Consider the following 14,557-nt stretch of genomic DNA (forward strand, 5'->3'; position numbering starts at 1 on the left):
GTTACGTGCATGTAATTTATTTGGATAAATTATATACATATATAAGGTGAATGTCCCAATTTCTGCTCATGTCCCCATTTCTGCTCATTTCGTATTTTTCTCATTATTATATGCGTTACGTTTGTATTATAGTTGCTAGAAAATAATTCTAAATTATTTAAACATTTACACGACTGTTGCACGAGCAATACATACATCGCTATCTTTCATGAGCAGAAACACGGACATTTAGAGCATTATATTAAGTTACAAATATTACATATATTTAATTACAAATTACTAATAGTGAAACATCTTGAAATATCTTTCTTAACTAGTTTTTGAATTGGTTGATTTATTATTAAAGAATTAATCAATTACTCTGCAAATTTTGATCACGAACAAATTTTTTACACCTTCTTTATGACGAGTTACCTCTTAAATCAGCAGAAATTGGGACATTCACCTTACATGTATAATGCGTGTGGGTACACAACTATGTATATAATATACAGTAAGGTATAAGAGCAACTACAAACTGTACTAAACAATACCCTACGTGCAAACAGATAAGTTACATAGTCAAACCGTCAGTATTCCAGTGACAAAAATTTGAAAGAATTGTGGTAATTTGTATAACGAATACAAAACGTTTTATGAATTTGTATTTGCTTTAAGGGGACCTTCCAGTCTAGAACCCAAAAAAATAGGTGATTTTTAGGAAATAATTAAAGGAAAACTACTACATATAATTTAATGGGATTTCTTGCATTGTATTAAGGATGTCTTAAATTATAGAAATATATTTTTTGTTTTATAATTAATCATTGCAGACGGCACTGGGGAGTTGTTAAAATCAAAGCGTCAAAAAATTCATCCCAATCGGTGGGACCTGCATCTCCAAAAGTTATTATCTGATTCGACTAAAACTTCTTTATTTTAAAGAATATACTTTTTGCTAGGGCAGGAACCAGATAAAATTACAAAATTACATTTTTTTTAGAAAATAACGACGCTTGAAGTTTGAAATCACTTTTTCCTTATATTTTTCATCCTTTCAACGCCTTTGAAAATTATAAATATTCAATTTTTTGTATTTTTTTCTGGTATCCCCCCTAGCCAGAAGTATATTCTTCAAAATAAAAAAAAAAATTCAGTCGAATCGGATAATAACTTTTGCAAATACAGGTCTCACCGTTTTGAGAACACTGTTTCGAGAAAAACGCGTTTAAAGTTTTACGTAGACGCCGATTGGCCGGTTGTTGCCCATGCATTTGCCGCTACTTAAATGTCTATAACATCGGGAATTTTAGGAATTTCAACAAATCCTTTTAAGCACATATTCTTAAAAGGTTGAACATTCGACAAATGAAATACAAAAAAAAAACGACTTTTAGACCGAAAGGTCTCCTTAAATGCAGGTTGCAATGTAAAATAAGCACATATCATACATTACTGTATTATTGCATATAATTAATGTTAAAGGTGGTTTTAATGAACATTGAAAACTCTAATGATACAATAATAATTTATCGTTTAAGTGTTTTTTTGTGACTGTTATAACTCATAACGTACATTCTGACTAAGTAGTGTTTCATAATTACCACACTTTTCTAAAATTTTCTCAATTACACATATTCTTGTCCAGCGTAGAATTGACTGCGAGCGTTCGAATATTTTCGCGACCAATGTGTAGATGGACAAAAAGTTAACGAATGCGAATGCGAATATCGAGGGACCCCTACATGTTACGATCCTGGAATGGCCGTGTTCTTAGTGTAATGGTGGCGGCCATGCTGAGAAGAGCGCGCCGCGCCCGCTCGTCACAGTAGCATTTAAATCGGCAACATATTCTCGATACTGCCGATATTATTTCTTCTGAATAGTGATAGCGTATCGTTGGCTACGTTTATCGCGTATTCGAATGCGCAAAATTTCTGCGTAACGGTGCTATATCGCGGGACTGCAGTTGGACGGAGCAGAGACGACTGCAGCCGACCCAGGTGCCCTCTAAAAATATAAATTCCGTGCCGGCACTGCCCAGCAGATTTTTCCTTTGCTCTGTAAGTTACCCTGATATCGCCTCGTGTCTCAATTAGCTAATCGCGACCCCCTATCGATCTCTGGACAAGCCCAAACTCATTCCTGGTGTGTGTCCTATTTTAATTTACGAGCGAAGGTAAACTCGCTATATTGGCTATACTTTTTGCATTTCCAAGGACTTGCCCACGAATATTCATTAATAGTGCTTTCCGAATCTTCAAGTACAATTGGTTTGTATTGTTCGTACGAAACCAAGTACCTATTTCTTTTTTCCTTCAGGGTCATCTTATTCAATACTGCAAAACGAATGATAATTCTTTCTTTTTCTGAAGAACGATAACAGTTTATCGTTAACCTAACTATACGAGAATGTATAAATTGCTTCATTTATATGTATGATGATTCACGGTCAATAAGTTCGGGAAAGTTTTGTTATCTTCGTAAAAACGGTATATTCCGAGAGCAATCGTAATCGCTTTTAACTTTAGCACATAGGTTTCAGCAAAATTCGCTTCTAAATCCTTTCTCCGAATGATGTTTGTGTACTCTTAAACCTGCAAACAAAAAGTTCGCGGTAGTCAATTATTTTTTACGCGAGCGGCCATTCTAATAAGATATTTCGCTTTGAATCAAGTAATCAGGTTATAGTGGGACTGTGTTGGTCAAGTTACCAACTAAAATAAAACACTTTCTGTACGTTTTTATTTTCTAATATTTTCTCCTTTGTTTATAACCTAGGCGCAAAGATAATCCTTTTAAAACAATATTCATGCTGCATTTTGTAAGTAGATGAAATTAAGGACACTGAAGCAATATTTTTTAGTGTTATATAAACAGCTCTATGCGTTTTAATATCGTAATGGGGCGTTGCTATTCACACAGATTAATGGCAAATAATGGTGAATTCGGAAATATAGATATTTCTCTTAGCAATGAATTGTAGTAGTAGTAGTATTTTATAAAGATAAGGCGTATCGTCTAGCATAATCTTTATGTTAGTATTTTTGTATTCCGTGATTATAATATTTCCATTTATTTTGTATAATAATACAAAAGTACAATTTATGGAAACTTAGGCGAAATACAGCTTAATAGATTTTCGAGCTAGACTAGGATGTCGAGACTCTTCGGAACAAGAGTGTTTTGAAAGAGATGTTGCGTGTTATGTATAGGTGGTTTCGGTGGTTCAGAAAGTAGGGGTTGAAAGGGATGAGGCATAGAGATCAAGGTACAAGAATGAATAATAAGTAGTGATGGGATCAATTATATTGGAAGTAGGTTCGAATCTGACTGTATGGTTTCGAACAGTTGACAAGTACTTCGGAAAAAAAAACTCTACTTTCAAGTAGGCTCGAACCTTGACGAGAAAGGTTTGAACTCTCTATAAGAACTTTGAGAAACGTCAGCGGTACTTGCAAGTATAATCGAACCCTGACTATTTATAGATTCGAACCTTTTAACTAAAAACTATACCTAAAATATCAAGCTACAATATCCAATATTAACTCGCATTCAATCTAGTACCAAATATGAAATACAACGAAAAATATCTTAAGTAGTATGATATTGGCAATTCTCAGCTATGTAGATTTTTGTCTGTCAGGGTTCGAATACTACTTTTATGAGATTCAATTCTTTAAAATGTCGCAGAACTTAGAAATACATTCTCGAACTCTTCCGGTACTTTTTCTGAGGTTCAAAACCAGCTTCTATAACCCAAGTACTTTTGAAGTATATAGAATGAAACGCCAGCTCTTATGAGTAGTATTCAAATCTGATGAAGTGAAACTTTTGTATTGGAATTGACTCTGATTCATGAGTACATATTGAACTTGATCCCATCCTTAGTAATAAGGGATGGATGAAATCACAGGAAAAGGAATTTAGGATGTTTGCTATTGCTAGATGTAGAAGTAAACGAATGACTAAAACTAGAGAAAAATAAATCTAAATGGCGTTGGTATGCAACACCTTCCGTCATAAAATTGTTTAAAGGGAGTTAACAATTAACATATGGTGAATAATAATTACGTTACATACACATTCAAAACTACAAAAGCAAAACGTAAAATAATATTATACAACTGTATACAAGGATATGCTTCTAGATTTTACATATGGTAAACCAACCAATAATTGACCGCATACCAGTGAATCACCATTAGCCAAAGAAATGTCCATTATAAATTTAAACATTATTATATGTTTATAAATGGAGTGTAGTTGCACTTTTAATATCCTACATTTTTAGTAACGCGTATTAAGCAAACATTAATAAGTACAATTCTTATTAAAAGTATGCGGTCATTTATTGGACTTCTACACGTTTTGCATTTTATAATTTTTTTTTTAAATTACGATAATAATAAGTAATTATTTTTATAGAAATTTCAAGGAAAATAAATTTAAATGCAATTTCAACAGTTGTTTTGGTGTTATACATAAATATATTCAAGTATTAATCTCAAAGGTCCCTAGATTCAACACTTTGGTCATTCACTGTTTGGTTTACCCTAGGTTTACTTATAGCCTACTTGGATTTTTTTTTGTTTTTTTACAGTCTACTTAAAGTTATTACAGATAATTTATTCGCTGGAATCGAATTAACTGAAATTAAATTATTAAAATTTGACTACCCCCACTTTAGGGAATAAATTAAATTTGTGAAAATCCAGGAGCCTGCTTGCCCTCCAGAAACCAGATTCTTAGATTTTCAAATTTTTAATTTTATTGTTTACTTTTAAGTACTGCAACAAATTAGAGTATATTTTGAACTATATCAAACACTCACAAGAATTATAAATCTGTATATAATCTTACTTATAATCTTTATAAAATTACGGTAGAAGGGTTTTTTTATTGTAATAATAAATAGAAATATGTCACTAATATAAATTAATTTTATATTAAATAATTTAACCCTATAGATAATTGTCTTCCTTCTGTTATTCTTCTAGACAAAATACTCGTAGCCTCATGCTGTTCCTTATGAAGTTTGTTAGTTCCCATTTGCTTTTCTTTATATGTTGACTAGCTTTACTACTCTGCTTCGCCCAAAATTTAGATTCTGATTTTATAAAAAAAAATTTTTTTAGTTTTTTTGTGAAAATAGTCACATTCATCTGGTTTAGTCAGACATAATGAGCTGAGGCACGTTTCGTCGTCCCAGAGTTTATTGTTCAAATGTTTTTAGGCGACAGACAAACACACAAACATATAGAAGCTTCCTGCTTTATATGTTAAGATATTATGACTGTCCAGTCGTTTTTCAGAAATTCCGTTCTGAATTCGGCATACCGAGCACATTCTTCTAATATATGCTTCCTGGATTCTGGCACATTTTTGTTGCACATAGCACGTATTATACTTTCGTCTATTCTATATGCTATTCCATTTTCTGTCCTCGCTGACCACTCTTGCATCCCTGCTAATCTAACCTCTGCCATTATTCTTTTGGTTGCTAGTGGCAGTTTTAAATCCAGGCATTCTGCTTTTGTTATTATTGTTGTGCTTTTTATATACTTATATACATCACTATAGGTGGAAAAAATACTTCAGGAGAGAAGGGTTGAGGAGGTAGTGGAATGGTTAAGGGGTAGAGAAAGAAGGAGGAAAGAAAAAGATAAGGAAAGAGAGAGAGCTAAATGATACCAAAGAATAATAACATGCAATAGAATGGAATGGTAGGAGAGGGAATAGTTTAGTAGAAAAGTAGGTAGTATGGGAGAGAGGGTGCGTTAATGATATAGGGTAATAATCATGGGTGTGAATGAGTGTGAGAGAGCATGAGAGGTGAGTAGTAGGGATGGGATCAAGTTCAATATGTACTCATGAATCCGAATCAGTTCCAACACAAAAGTTTTACTTCATGGGATTCGAATATTACTCACAAGAGCTGGCATTTCATTCTATATACTTCAAAAGTACTTGGGTTATAGAAGCCGGTTTCGAACCTCAGAATAAGTACTGGAAGATTTCGAGGATGTACTTCTAAGTTCTTCGACATTTGAAAGAATTGAATCTCATAAAAGTAGTATTCGAACCCTGAAAGACAAAAATCTACATAGCTGAGAATTGCCAATATCGTACCACTTAAGATATTTTTCGTTGTATTTCGTATTTGGTATTAGATTGTACGCAAGTTAATATTGGATATTGTAGCTTGATGTTTTAGGTATAGTTTTTAGTTAAAAGGTTTGAATCTATAAATAGTCAGGGTTCGATTATACTTGCAAGTACCGCTGACATTTCTCAAAGTCCTTATAGAGAGTTCAAACCTTTCTCGTCAAGGTTCGAGCCTACTTGAAAGTAAATTTTTTTTTCCCGAAGTATTTGTGAACTGTTTGAAACTATACAGTCAGATTCGAACCTACTTCCAGTATACTTGATCCCATCACTAGTGAGTAGTTGTAAGGTTAGGAATATAATTGTAAACCAAGTCACATTTCTAGACTGCAAGGTTGAAATTAAATAAATATATATATACATACTTCACTATAGGAAGATTTGTCTACTCTATCTTTGTCTTCTTTTAACCCGGTGGGAGGCGCATCCCATATTGTAACACAGGTTTTCGCTACCGGGTCAAAAATACCCAAAATTGAAACGTAAAAAACCATGGTTTCAGAATATCTTTTTTTTAACTTTGTAATTTTTATGTTTAAGTGCAGTGTTTTAAGAATCAAACAAAATTTATGAAATATCTTAAAATCTTTATTAAAGTTCTTTAAAAAATTGTAACAAAAACGTCTTCTTATTTTCACAACTAGCGCCTCTGTGGTAAATTTTACCCAGTAGTGCCTCCCGCCGAGTTAAAAGCTTCTCTGGTATTTTGTTATCATTATCTCTTGTAACCCTTAACAATGAATATATAGTTAATTGCATTCACAAGAATAAATAAATAAAGTCCATAAATTCAATATGTGTATATGTATATGAAGTATTAATTTTGACAACAGTACGTATCATTTACATATATTGATGTACTTCTTTTCTCAATATGCTCTGTACATTTCTCTACAAAATCCAATAAGTGAAACCTTAAATTCTCTCTCTGAGCTGTCTATATTCACGCTTATCTGCCTCCTGTGTACTTTGTATACGTAGATACATACATATTATAGTATTGAATATAATAAGTAACACGTAATTTAGTTTTCTAACTTGTATTTTATGCTTTAATTATAATGATGAAAATATTCAGAATTAACTGCAGGTAACATCTGTACTATTGAAAGCCAAATCTTAGGGAATCTGTAGTAATTAAGGCTTACATATTTTATGTTATGAGTGCAGTTACCCAAGTTCTAACAGGGTGGAAACAGAATGTAACATTAAAAATATGAACGATGAAGAAAATAATTTATGTGATAGTTATATACGTATAATGATTGTACTCTATTTTTGCCAACATAAGTTTAAATGTATCTTCACTTTTAAGGGAATAGATCAACCTTTTGGCATGCTTACCACAGTTAAATTTCGATTGCGAAACATGGTCCTGCATCATGCATAGATTATAAAGAAAGTGTTTGCAAACACATTACATAGTAACGATCTTATCGTGTACTAACTTTGCAAATCTGCTTCGCCAAAAAGATTCTACTTTTATACAAAAAACAATTTTTTTTTAGTTGTGAAAATGGTCACATTCATCTGGATTAGTCAGGCATAATGAGTTAAGGCATATTCCTTAACTCCACAGTTTATTGTTCGAAAGTTTTTAGGCAACAGACAAACACACAAACATATAGAAGCTTTCTGCTTTATATATTAAGATGTTTCAATTGAATTTAGATCAGAATTTGTTTTCATCATGATTGAGCGAATTCCACTTTCGCCCAAATCGCCCGCGATTTTTATTAGGGTAAGTTTCCCTATACGCAACTGGACGCATCATCAAGAATTTCAAAGTCGATTTTTTTTAAAATGGAGCGCAATATAAAAAAATCTTATTCCTTTTTCTCGACTTATTTACTTGTTATAAGTAGAAAAGAAAGAGCAACTTTTTTTGATATCGCGCTTAATTTTCAAGAAAATCGATTTTGAAGTTCTTGACGTTGCGTCCAGTCGCGTATAGGAAAACCTACCATAATGAAAATCACGGGCGATTTGGAATTCGACCTATATATTCCGTACATTCCGTGCGGAGTTATATTCAGTATTGTCACTTTATTGTACGCGATATATAATAGTTATTTAATAAGAATACATCCTTACTTTCACAGATAAAAAATTAACTACCTGGTTCTAATCTATTTATTAATTTGTAAAGAATACTGTTTAGATTTATGTTCCATACTACCTGAATCGTACATGATTAGGCTTTGACTGTTTGTCTTTTTGGTTGTAACTTTCAGGAAGAACCTGCTACGTTGTCTACATTAAATGAAGGTGAATTACGTGCATTATTGGATGAAGCTATAACATATAAGTGTCCCAAAGATCGTGAAGGAAAGTCCAGCCTGTTTAAAGTAAGTATATTATTCTCTTCAGTTCTTGCACATTGAGATTAATAAAAGAATTTGATAACAAACAGGGTGCTTCGTAACTGGTGCTACAAGCGGAAGAGTGGTGATTCTACATGGCAAAAGAAGTAGCGAATATAGAATAAAATTATTTCATAATTTGCGTTGTTCTCAAGAAAATTGACTTTGAACACAGGTGCTCAAGCGGCACGCTGAAGTAGTAAGTGGAACACTCTTTGCTACACTAAACGAGAGCACGTATTAAGGAAGAAACATGCTCCTCGGGTGCCTAAAACCATATTGCGGTGCACGTGCACCCGTCCGAAATTTAAAGTCAATTTTTGGGAAAAGTGCGCAATACATGACCAAATCTTATTCTATATTTTTGACTTACTTTATCTGTAGAATCACCACCCTTCTGCCTTGCCACCATGTACATTTTACAAATATGATAAATTTTTGATGAAATTATTTTAGGAGCTACTGCAAGAAGCGGAGGCTGATGAAACTGAAGAAGGTCGTAGAATAATAGCAAATTCACGCTGCCTGCCTGGAACAAATCGTAGGAGACATAAACGAGACTCTGTATCTGAAAGGCTCACGCACGGAGGATCGTTGCAGAATTTGACACAACCTATTACTTCAGAGTTTGATAGCAGTTTTGCCTACTTGACGTCTGGTTCTAGCCATACTTACGGAGGAAGTAGAAGAAAGAATAAGAAATATACAGGACCTAGTGTATCTGCAAGGCAAAGGGAAGGTGGATCATTACCATCAAATGTTAATGCATCGCATAGTCTTGCTTCGTTGGCTAATTTAGATTTATTGTTCGATAAGAAGGTACATATTACAAACACTTCCATTTTAAACTATTGAAATAGAGTCGATTAATCCTTTGTGTCCTGTTTATTAATATTGCTCGTGTGAAGATAAAACCGTTGAAAAAAAAAATTGAAAAAACACGGTATTCGTAAATTAGGAACACTCATAATAATTATTTATGTGTATAATGGTATTACAGGCATATCATTATGAACTGATATGGCTGATTTGTATGTAATATTATATATAATAAATTACAACGTAATATAATAGATCTAAATACATCTTTGTTTGTTTACAAAGAAGGGTTTCTGCGAAGAGCGGACAGCGTATGACTGGACCAATAAAGAAAAATCAAAATCCCTGGACAAACCATCGTGTACTAGCGTAAAGAAGGAAGAGAAAGAAAAGGACAAAAAAGATATAAAAAAAGATTTGTGTGAAAGTGAACTTGAAATACGTGAGAAACGAAGTAATAAAGGAAAACACGGGACAAATGAGATGCTTGACTCAGATCATCCTCCACCAGAGTATAAGTCAGATTACATGGTAATCGATTTAGGTGATGCTGAGGTAAATTACAAATTTTAGGCGATATAAATGCAATTGTTCCTACCGACACTTCATGTATACACCTATTCCTACCGCGACCGGTCGAAGGACCGGTCTTTAGCACAACTTATATTTTTTAATATAGAATGAAGATAATAGCCAATTTGACAGTATAAAAATATAGTTTCTTTTATTCAGAAGTATATCATGTACATACGTATATTTGAGGAAAAGTCGTGAAGTTTAAAGGCGATTCAGTTATGTTGTATATAGGAAATTCTAATCGAAATTTTAAACACGTTCATTTGACCGGTCCTGGTAGGAATAGTGATATAATTATATAATAATTAAATTACGCACTATTATTTCTTATTTACTAATTTTTATATGTATATGTATTAGGTGGGCACCATTAGCGAGAGGAATGTGGGACCCGCTATAAGTGGGGTTCAAAGACCTCACTCTTTGGATACGGAAGACGATGAAGGAACTGAAATGAAAATTATCGAACCGCGTAGACCTCAGTATATATCGCACACTACTTTCGATATAGCTCAGACCCCAGTGGACACTACTATAGATTTTTCTTTCCGAGAGCATAGTGGGAAACAAGATAAATCAAAAATATCTGTTAATGGTACACTTTCTTTTCAAACTTTTAACAGTGTGAAGTGTGGTATCGGTGGAACCTCAAATACTTCTAGTGCTAGTCAGGGTAAAGTAGTACCAAGCTTATGCTCCATGATGTCTGCGTCCTTACAAACACAGAATATCACAATGGGTAGGTGATACATCAAAATTATTAGATATGAAATCATTTATTCTGCAGTTGTTGCAATACTTAATAATTAAATCAAATTATAGTGCAAAAATATAAGTATTAACCCTTTGTACTCAAAGTGCGAGGCACAGCTGGAGGAATTGTTATCGGGCACAGACAGTGTCGGGTATTCTATTCGAAATATGTGTATCAGTAACACACTACAATTACCTGATGTACAAAACAACGAGTTTTTGGAAAATCTGCACACAGAAAGGACCGAGTGCAAAGGGTTAAAATACCTATAATTAATACCTAATAGTTAAGCCTAATGTTGTATATTTATTTCCGTTAAAAACTGTGCACATGATCACTCTAACAGAATAATCATTTCTATAGTTTACTTTTACTATGTACACAACTTGTAAGAAGTTAAAGTACGTAAATTTTGCACAGAAGGTTCCAGGTATACAGCGCATACTACGGCGTCTGGAGAAAAGAAATCCTTGGACGAAAATGGAAATGCAGTGCAAAACTATAATGGGGAACGGAAAAAAAATGGTAAAAAGAATATACAGGAACATAATGTTATTGTATACAGTGCAGAAGCTGTTGAAGGTCATCGTAACGAAGACATTGAGAGTTTAATTAACTTTATTGAAAACAAAGAATCCAAAAGTAAAAAAGGAAAACCTGGCAATCCAGTGAGAGTCAAAACTAATTCTGGAGCGAAACCAAGGAGTAGAGAGAAAGATGCTAAAAGGGAACAGTTACCCGCCAAGTTACAGAAATCTAATTCCCTTGAAGAAATATCCAAGACTAAGCTTGAAGACCTCACAACAGAAAACAATATTAGTTCTAGTGTCGCTAGTAACTTATCGAGTCAACATGGTAAGTAACTAATATTCTACAATAATTTTATGCCGTAACTTGGAAAATGTATAATTAAGCAAACATTATGTTTTATATTGCTTGGATAGGCACCATTAATGTTGCTTTGCGACGTGCGAAACAAAAGAGCACGGGGGACGCAGCTATCGATAGCCGCGGTGATAGACGATCCTGGGGAACAGAAGAAGGTCAGTCTATATATTGCAATGATACTGGAGATGATTATGCTAGTCGCCGAAACTCCAATAAAAAAATCAATCCAGAGCCGGAACACGAAACAGAATTTTTGGTAGTTACGAAAAAGAAGAAAAGTAAAAAGCAAAGGAGAAGTTCCAGTGGTAGTAGAGCACAAAACTTGACAACATCCGGATCTTATCTCCAGAACTCCAGAGGATTTTCCAATGAATACAGAACACCTCTTTCTCCTGAACGTAGAAGAAAATCGGCAAGCAGTATGCCACCAAGGTAAATAATGGAGTAATTTTTGTTGCGAGGGCGGGGACGACGTCAAAGTTCATTAAATAGATTGAGTATACTATTATTTTATGATTATAGTTGATCCTATTAAAATTGTGTTATAAACATTATCATTTACAGCGACAAATCAGACAGCAGCGATTCAGACTCTGTCCATTCATTGCCAGTCACGTCAAATACTTCTAAACACAATTTATCGAAAATAGCTACCTCATCAGGCGGAACGCCACAAGCAAGTTACGCAGACATAGCTCGTATGGCAACTATGAACATGACACATAGTTCGGTGTTAAATATGTCTACAATAGTGCCGAGCATGTTAAACACATCATCGTGGCCTAGTGTGCCGCCTAAAACGCTTTCAGAACCGGATAAAATTCCTCAAGATTATTACCCCAGTTTAGATGAATTACAACACTCAGATAGAAAAACGAGGCAACATAATTTTACCCATACAAACCATTTCTTGAACCTCAGTTTTGAAAAACCACCTTCACCGATTTTATCATCGAAGGTAAAAAATTCGACGGAAAGGAAAAAGGCGGAAGCTCAAGAAGTTATTAATAAAAATATTCAGGTTATTAAATATGTGCAGGACATTGAGCAAATGCAGCAAAATCTAATGCAACAAGAACAGAAGCATGTGACTTCTAATCATAGCACAAATTCGAATGAAATTTTAGTAGCAAATTCAGTAACAAATTGTAATTTTGATTCCGACAACAACAATCCCAGTTGCAACAATATTAACAATAAAGATCCCGTTGTGAATCCAAGATGTAATAATCTTCGGCCACGTCGGGGGTATGCTCAAAACAGTCAAAATGTACAAAATCAAGTATCGTATGAAGAACAACATTTAAAAAAAACCGGATATTCATACCACGATGAAAATTCCAAGAAAGTGCATAATACTGAATGCTCCGGTGTCCATTCGGAAAACAAAAGTAGTCCAGGAACAATGGGAACATCCGACGACATTGAAACACAAAAAGTCAATTGTCAAAATAATCCAAGATCACTGCAAGAAATGCAAAATATCGAATCGGGTACCAGTAAATCAAGTAAAAATGAAACACCAATAAAAACAGGGAAAGAGCAGAATGCTAATGTTAAACATGAAACAATTAAGTCGGGAAATATACATTTGACAAATTCGAAACAAGACCAACAAGAAGATAGTGAATGTAAAAAAAACAAACAAGGTATACCTTTGGATACAGATCAGTCTCAGAAAGTAGAATCGCAGGTGTCTAATAAACAAAAAGTCTTGAGACCTGCTGTCATATTGTTAGACGAAGCTTCGTCTGATATTACAAAGAATAGTGATTTACCAACGGAACTTAGGTTTGGCTTCGAAATTAACGAACAACTTTTATTATCTGAAGATTCTGTAACTGAAGAGACTTCAACTGCCAGTTCTGTTTTTCCTTCTGTAATTCCACCACTTGTAAACAAACCATCTTCGAATTTTGATAGATACCCTCCAATGTTTGAGAAACATATGCGATGTGATAAGTTTACTTCTAATTTTATGGAATCACCAAATACTCATGTAACGCAACAGCCAATGCACCCGGTAATGGGCCAACGGTTACCGTGTATTGGTTATCCTCCAAGATTTCCATCACCTACATATATGCCACCACCACCTGCGCCTCCTATGGGGATAATGGAAAAATATCATCAACCGAAAGAAGACTTTTCTGTGCTTTACGTAGCTCCCGAGGAAGACGTTAATATACAGACATACAATCATGATAAAATAGTCTCATTTGTTGGATTAGGTAAGTAAACACTAATACCATTATATAATACAATTTTATAGTGTTCTATTTTTTTCTCAATATTTTAGCAAGATGTGGTCAAATTAATATTTAGGCCAACAATATGTAAAAAGTAAATGAACGAAAAATTAAGATTCAATTGTAGATACTCGTATAATAATAAATATGTAGCGTGAACCACTTAACTGGTCATTTCAAATGACTTTTAGCCATTTGAGTGTTCAGCAAGATAATCGCCCTTTTCCTTTTCTTGTCGCAACGTGCTAACAAGTGCTGTAGTAGACTCACTACACACACTGTTTGGCACTTTTCATACAAATTTTTGTAAACGCCTTTGGCATTCAGAAAGATCAAGTTATTAGTTTCACAAAATATTGTATAGGAAAGTTATATGGTTTACATTGTCCTACTTTTATTTTATAAAAAGCAAGATTTCAAAGTCATTTTAACTTTTTAGACGATTGTATTCAGCTTCAATCTTCTATTTGTTTGTTTGTATTTAAACCAGGGGTGCACAGGGAGCCGTTTTTAGCGCCTAGCTGCGCGCAACCCGCCTGTTCCGTTGCTAAGGTGAGATTCGGTGAGGAGAACTGACGTAGTGTGCGTGCGTGCTCGTAGGCTCGTAGCGAAGTATTTATGGCTGGGTTCCTTGTGGAGCCCCAGTGCAGAACAGGTCCCGTAATAAAATTCAGGGGTGTCATGAAATTTCCGAAACATTTGTCACTGCCGGCTTTGATATGACTTGACGGTTCGATTTTACTGATAATGAAACTTTTAAT

At 34.1% G+C, this 14,557-nt stretch overlaps 2 protein-coding genes across 6 annotated transcripts in view; one reads left to right on the forward strand and one right to left on the reverse strand.

The window, feature by feature from the left end:
• The window catches only part of LOC143376213 (uncharacterized), a 233,057-nt gene that overhangs the window by 48,951 nt on the left and 169,549 nt on the right, over positions 1 to 14,557 (reverse strand). The window lies entirely within an intron of this gene.
• The window catches only part of Tyf (twenty-four), an 81,686-nt gene that overhangs the window by 1,825 nt on the left and 65,304 nt on the right, over positions 1 to 14,557 (forward strand). For 2 of the 5 annotated variants that reach the window (XM_076826192.1, XM_076826191.1), the window contains exons 2-8: positions 8,382 to 8,495; positions 8,967 to 9,329; positions 9,615 to 9,884; positions 10,266 to 10,644; positions 11,080 to 11,514; positions 11,604 to 11,979; positions 12,112 to 13,778. In XM_076826192.1, coding sequence (XP_076682307.1) covers positions 8,382 to 8,495; positions 8,967 to 9,329; positions 9,615 to 9,884; positions 10,266 to 10,644; positions 11,080 to 11,514; positions 11,604 to 11,979; positions 12,112 to 13,778 — 3,604 coding nt within the window. The remainder of the gene's footprint in view (positions 1 to 8,381; positions 8,496 to 8,966; positions 9,330 to 9,614; positions 9,885 to 10,265; positions 10,645 to 11,079; positions 11,515 to 11,603; positions 11,980 to 12,111; positions 13,779 to 14,557) is intronic. The other 3 variants (XM_076826196.1, XM_076826193.1, XM_076826195.1) reach the window with 3 other exon arrangements.

This window comes from Andrena cerasifolii, chromosome 14 (genome assembly GCF_050908995.1).
Source record: "Andrena cerasifolii isolate SP2316 chromosome 14, iyAndCera1_principal, whole genome shotgun sequence".
In the NCBI taxonomy this organism is placed as follows: Eukaryota; Metazoa; Arthropoda; class Insecta; order Hymenoptera; family Andrenidae; genus Andrena; species Andrena cerasifolii.